The following is a 7,500-nucleotide window of genomic DNA, read 5'->3' on the forward strand; positions in this document are numbered from 1 at the left end:
ATTAGAAAGCATGATTAATATATTAAAGTGATCTTTTCAAAATATCCAATTTGTTGTAATATCTTCAGAATTGATATTAGTAATGATAGTAACAGTAGTAGTAGTATTGTATTATTAGTAATATTATCATTATCATTATCATCATTAATTGTAATAGTGGCAATGGTAATGGTAATGATAATGATGATGATGATGACGATAGCGATGATGATAATAATAAAGATGATGGTGAGGATGATGTTGATGCTGAAGATAATGATGACCATGACCATGGCAATAACGATGATGATGATGATGATGATGATGATGAAGATAAAGATAACAGATACAATAACTGAATCATGATAATTATAACCATAAACATAACCAACAAGAATAACAGTAATGATAATAATAATGACAATAATTATAAATAAAATATAATGATGTTATTAACAACAGCAATGATAATAATAACAATATTAACGGCCCTAATAATGATGGGAAAACAATGACATAAACTAACACTGATCATGAAAACGCTTACAAAAATATGAGTGAATAAGAAATGGGAGACGAGGAGAGATAATAATCATTATAATAACATAGGAAACTAATCATTATAATGGCCATAGCAGTTGCAGAAATGATAAAAATAATATAAGTACTAGTAATAACTTCGATAAAAACAAATCACAATAATAATAATAATAACAATAATAATGAATCATACTAATAATAATAATGATAATGATAACGATCATAACAACTATAGTACACGTAACAACAGATTTTCTGATAATAAAAGTAATAATAATAATAATAATAATAAAAATAACGATAGTAATAATATTAATAATGCTGATGACAACAATCAAAATAATATCATTCATAAAACAGCAGTATTAATAATAATAACCAATAAAAAATATGATAATCATATTGACTATGACTACAATAATGAAAATGCTGGTATTAATAAAATTAACAACTGTAATAAAAACAATAATGAAAATTGTTATTAGCATTGTTGAAAAAATGATAGTGGTAATAATAACTGTAATAACAATACTCGTACTACTAATAATAACAATAGTTACGGCTGAAGTAGTAGCAATAATGATAATATTGGAAATATTGACAATAATAATAATGATGACTACGATGATAATGACTATAACCATGATAATGATGAGTATAAGGATATAAAAATAACAACAATAGAATCAATAATAATAACAGCAATACTAATCATCACAACAATACAGCAGAAATAATAATAGTTTCAGTAGTAATAACAGCAACATCTACAACACTAATAAAAAAAATTAATAGTACTAACAATGATAATGGTAATAATAACGACAAGGATAACCATAATTATAACAATAATAATTGCCAATAGTGCTGATGATGGCAATAGTAATGATGATAACAACAGTAACTGTCATAATAATAATTATAATAATGCTAATAATATTGATAATGACATAATAATTACGACAAAAATAACAAAAACAACAACAATAATAATAGGAATAATAATAATAATGATTTAAAAAGAAAAAATAGTAGCAATAACAATAACAACAACAACACTAATAATGATAATGATTACAATCGTTACTGTTATCATCACCATTATTACTATTATCATCATTATTACAATTACTATTATTATTATTATTATCACTGTAATTAAAGAATATAATAGCACTGATAATTAACATACGAAAAGTATAGTTTATCAAACATCATATCAACTATCAACATCAGTGAAAAAAGAATAAAAAAATAATAATAATAAGGTATTATTGGAAATGAAACGTAACATTGAAACTGAAACTGAAAGGTGATTACTGAAAATAATTCATAGTGCTACTAAAACTAATAATAATCATGTCACAAACAAGGACAATACTGATGATGATAGTAAGGACGATTGTAATACTACTACTAATAATGATAGTAATTACAACAATACTAATACTGCTGCTACTACTAATACTAAAAACATCAACAACAATACTTGGCCATTCGTAAAGATAAAAATAATGATCATAATACCGCAAGAAAAAGAACAACTAGTAAACACACAACAAAAAATAAGTAAAATAAAAACATATCAACAGTAATAGTAATAGGGGATATGGAGGATATTCAGTAATAACAGAAAATGGTAAGTCCAAAAGACCATAGAAAACTAAAGTTCGTAAAGGGTAAACTCTTACATTTTTTCATGAACCTGATAATAGTTCACGTTTTTGCAAAGGGAATAACATCGAGGAAGGCGAACTCACCAGATTAAGAACTACTTTATATTTAGTAACAGAAGCAATGGTTTTAATGATAACAATGGCGGCGATGATAATGATAGTATTAGTAATACTACTATTACGATTATTACTACTGCTAGTAATGACAAAAATGGTAACAGTTACAATAATGATGGTTATAAGGGTGATAGGAATAAAAATGATGTTGATAATAGTAATAACAACAACAGCAATAATAACAAATAAGTATGATAGTAACAATAGCAACAACAACATTGAAGACAGTAATGATTATGATAATAACAGTAATATAAATCATAACAATAATAATAAAAATAATAATGATAATAACAATACGAATAATAATCATGATACCGAAATATCAACAAGAATAAAAAATAACAGATCTACTAACAAAACAAATTCATAAATGAAACCGATGAATAGTAACAGTAACAATAAAAAAAACAATACTTATGAAAATGATACTGGTGATGGTGATTAATCATATTATAACTACTTATTTTGATTAGTTATACTGATAATAATGACGCTATAATATAAAATAATCACGCCTGCAATGACAGCTAATGATGACATTGCCAATAACGATGATAAATATAATAATGATGGCATTATCAACAATAGGGATTATAAAAACAATAGTAATGATAATACATATTGATAATGATAGCAATAACCCTTTCTGAGATCATAATCATACCACAATGTTTAAATCGAAAAAGAGAATACACACACACACACACACACACACACACACACACACACACACACACACATATATATATATATATATATATATATATATATATATATATATATATATATACATACATATATGATCTACAACCGATGACTGCCCTAGTAATAATATGAATTGAAATACTGATGGCAATGATATAAGCAGTGATAATGTTAGTAATATGATAATATCAACAAAAATAATGATAATGATAATTGTCAACTACATTAATGATAATAAAAAAGTTAATTACACTTCGTAAGGTCATTATAATAATAACAATATTAACAGTATCAATACTGATGATAATGGCAAGAACAATGTACAGTGATCAACACACTTAGCGCGAATATTTTACTTGATTCAAAGGAAAATTGGTTCCTCACAATCTTAACATTTTCACCGTCAACAGCACAGTCAACTTAGTTAGATGAAAACAGTTAGGTTAAAACCCCAAAATTAATAAATGTCCATACTAAATAGGTCGGTACATCTTACACTATATGTATAAAATTATGAATACGGCATTACAATGATCAATCCGTCTAACCTGTAACCTGATTGTTATTTTTAGTTTCGTTATTGTCCACAGGCTTGTCATTTTTTTTTTAATAGCTTTTATTAGAAGGTTTGTGAGCGGGGTTAAGTGACGTCATCATGGTAATGCCAAGAACCGCTATAAAGATATCTTTTCAGTAATATTTCGGTTATAAATACCTCTACAGTAAACTCAAAATCTTCGCTGTTATTTCCTCTCAACAAGAGTTCCATGCCATTAGCAACCTTCGGTAAATACTTTTTCACTACTGAAGGTAATGGAAGTTTCGCCTTCTGTGTTATATTTCCGTTGTCATTACCGTCTGGATCACAATTCAAAGTAATTTTGTTTACATATATGACGTGATATACAGAATGCAAGAAAAGTATACCATGTATTCTATATATCTGCCTATGATACCATATAAACAATTGTCCTGTCACTTCTGGTATTTATCATACCAGAACGTCATACCCAACCCGGACGTCATACCCAACCAACTCCGTTCTTATTACTTCAGGACAAGCAGAAGGTATTGCTGAATTTACAGCCCTGATGGCCATCTCTGTATCATCCTTTGTACAACCACGATTAAATCCAAAATTATCAAACATCAATGGCAGAACGGAACTTTACTCGGTGGAAACAGCTACGAAGTAATGTTTTTTTAAGGTATGGTTGCCAACGTCAGAATCTGATACGGCACTTCAAGAAGAAATATTCAAAGTCAACACCGGGGAAATACAATATTGATTTAAGGTGCGATATGCTTAAAACTACATTTCTTCCATCAGAGGTGCAGTTTGAATTCAAATACCGGGAAAGGATCGAAGTCCAGCCCCTGCAATTTTGAAAAGCAAATTCAAGGATTCCACGAAACTGTTCTCTGTTGACAAGGGAAGGCAGTTAATGCTGTGTACATTAACTTATTGTTATCCAATAGAATGGTTTAGAAACTTTAACTCGGAGAAATATTAGCATCTATGATTGCATACACAAAAGCAAAGCATGAGAAATAGTGAAGACTGAGACCACATGTCTTCATTCGACACTACATCACATTTTCCTGGCGGTGAGGAGAAGGGGGGGGTGAGCGATGATGTCAAAATATTATAAATGATAAATGGAAATAATAACAGTAAATAAAACGAAAAGAGCCACTTTTTTGTATATAGCTCCTCTTACCTGCTTCAATCTAGGGAGACCTGTGGTGAATCGGGGGTTGAATAGAGGGGGCACATAAAAGGGAAAATGTTGACATAAGATAGGGGACGAAGGCGTAAAAATAAAAAAACAAAACAAATCATTACAGTAAAGCAAGTAGAAAAGAAGAACGAAATTATACACAAATGTAATAAGAAATAACGCATAAACATGGGGGGTATTTCTTTACCTTTGCCCCTAACTGCTTTTCCCATGAGATAGCTTCCTAGTCTTACCTTCATCTGGGGCATTTGGCAAAGCTCTTCCTTTATCGCAGACATCGAAAGTCTAATCTTCACTCGTTACAATCTATAGGACACTATAGTCTTTTAACGACTCCATGACTCCATGGGTACTCACTTAAATTCTGGCAATTTGTATAGTCACCATATCCATAGTCACGCCTGGCACGGGATGTCATATTCGGTTGACATCGTGGCGAAGGGTGACTGGTTTCGTTAACCTGATTTTCAAAGTCGTTTTGTTTAAAGTTAAAAGTCAAACGGTTTGTATTCAGGGGTTACTTCGAGGCCAGTGAATCTTTTCCGATTTGCTATTTTCATTGGTGATACTAATACAAAATAAGAAATTCGACAGAACTAAATGTATCATAAAGTATAAAGACAGATAAATAAAGAATGACCAAACTCTTGCACTCAGTTCATAAAAAAGTAAACAAATGCAAAGGATGAGCGACTCACTAAAGGATTCGAACTACTGTCGTGCAGAGATTCGAAACGTCTTATTCGCACAACTCTCTGATGGCCATTTCTTACTTATTTAGTACTGATCCTCGTTTATTTTGTATAAGTAACGAGTTGCGGAATGAAAATAAAAGGCTTATTGCAGTATCTTCCCTCTTGCTATTACTCTTTTATCCACCAACGAGTTCAAAATATAGGTTTCCGTAAATTGCCGCAGCTTGGGAAGTGTGGCGATTTTTTATGCAATTATATAAAAGGAAAAGAAAAAGAAAGCGGCAGATTTGTTAGAAACGTGCCATTCAGCGTCATAATATATAATTTCGTGATAGGAATTGTAGTTATTAAGGATTAGTACTAATTGTAGCATGGCATTGCTTTTAACATTGTTATTATCAGCATTGCTGTTGTTAGTATCATTGTATTAATGCTGATGTTTTTGTCATATTCATCCACCTCCCTCTCTGAAATTATTATTGTTACTATTATTATTATCATTGTCATCATCCTCATTATCATTATTATTATTATCATTTTTATTATTATCAATATCATTATCATCATTATCATTATTATTATCATCATCATCATTGACACCATTATTATATTTATTAATTATATGTTATCATTGTTATTATTATTGGTAGTAGTAGTGTTATCCTTTTCCTCATCATCATGTTCATTATTACCACTGTTATTTTAATGAATTTTATCATTCAATTTTCAGCATTAAAGAATACGTAATTGGGAACACGTTTGTGCATAGATAAAATGGTATTATTAAATTTGTAGAATATCTATTACTAAATAGACAGTATTCTATTGCGGCGTAGTAGGTAAGAGTTAATTGTCAGTAACACAGGAAGATATATTATCACTGTAAGTACAGATCTGCAAAAATTAGTAAACATAAGCACTACAGCAGTGGCTTCCAACATTTTTCATTCTTTTTCATTTTTCAATCTCCATGAGTTCAGTGACGTCATCCTTTCAGATTCAGTTATTACTAGTCATGAATAGTGTAATAATATCAGTAGCTATAATTCAAGAACATATTATAGAAACATTCCTAGTTATTGTGAGAGATGAATGTGTGTAGGTACAGTAAGTGAGATAAAATTCAGTTTAATTCGACGTCACAACTTTAATATTGCTCCATGGCACCTAGGTTAGGAACCCCAGCACTAAAATATACATTATTTTTGTTTGGATGTCTGAGTAATATACCATAAAGCCACGTATTCATGAAATATTACATTACAACTAGGAAAGCAAAACTGCTGTATCTTCTTATCCTAAGAATTAGTAATTGGAAAAAATATAAATGGAACAGGTGATTTCGGAGTTCGAACATGTGTTGGAGGTTTGAGAAAGGAGACACGTGTATGAAAAGGTTGGGGACCACTGGATTAACACACGCTGAGAGATGCAGGGGGTCTTGGAATAAAACAAAGGGTAGTTGGGGGTCGCCATGCTGTCTCGTCCATTCCTACGTTACACTGCGGGAGAGAGAGAGAGAGAGAGAGAGAGAGAGAGAGAGAGAGAGAGTGAGTGAGTGAGTGAGTGAGTGAGTGAGTGAGTGAGTGAGTGAGTGAGTGAGTGAGTGAGTGAGTGAGTGAGTGAGTGAATGAGTGAGTGAGTGAGTGAGTGAGTGAGAGAGAGAGAGAGAGAGAGAGAGAGAAAGAAAGATAGATAGAGCGAGAGAAAGAAAGAAAGATAGATAGATAGATAGAGAGAGAGAAAGAAAGAGGGAGAGAGAGTAGAAGGAGATATAAACATAAACAGACTGTCAGACTTGAAACCAGTTTGCACCTTAGCTCTTCCCTTCCCGCCTGACACCCGTGTTTCCGCTTGCCAGATGCATCTCCTGCCTCTCTCGGCTGTCTTTACAATAGCACTCACCACCTGTGCTTTCCTGTTATATATTACCCACGTATGTAACAACATTTCCTTTTTTATATGCCTTATTTTATCTCTCTCACTCATTCTCTCGCTCACTCTGTCTTTGGCTTTATCTCTCTCTCCCTCTCTCTCTGTGTC

General features: G+C 31.2%; 1 protein-coding gene across 1 annotated transcript in view; it reads right to left on the reverse strand.

The window, feature by feature from the left end:
- The window catches only part of LOC113823186 (luciferin sulfotransferase), a 42,538-nt gene extending 37,382 nt beyond the window's left edge, over positions 1-5,156 (reverse strand). The window contains exon 1 of the mRNA XM_027375805.2: positions 4,996-5,156. Coding sequence (XP_027231606.2) covers positions 4,996-5,040 — 45 coding nt within the window. The 5' untranslated portion in view covers positions 5,041-5,156. The remainder of the gene's footprint in view (positions 1-4,995) is intronic.
- Positions 5,157-7,500: the final 2,344 nt, after the last annotated feature.

The sequence above is a fragment of the Penaeus vannamei genome, chromosome 42 (genome assembly GCF_042767895.1).
Source record: "Penaeus vannamei isolate JL-2024 chromosome 42, ASM4276789v1, whole genome shotgun sequence".
NCBI lineage: Eukaryota > Metazoa > Arthropoda > Malacostraca > Decapoda > Penaeidae > Penaeus > Penaeus vannamei.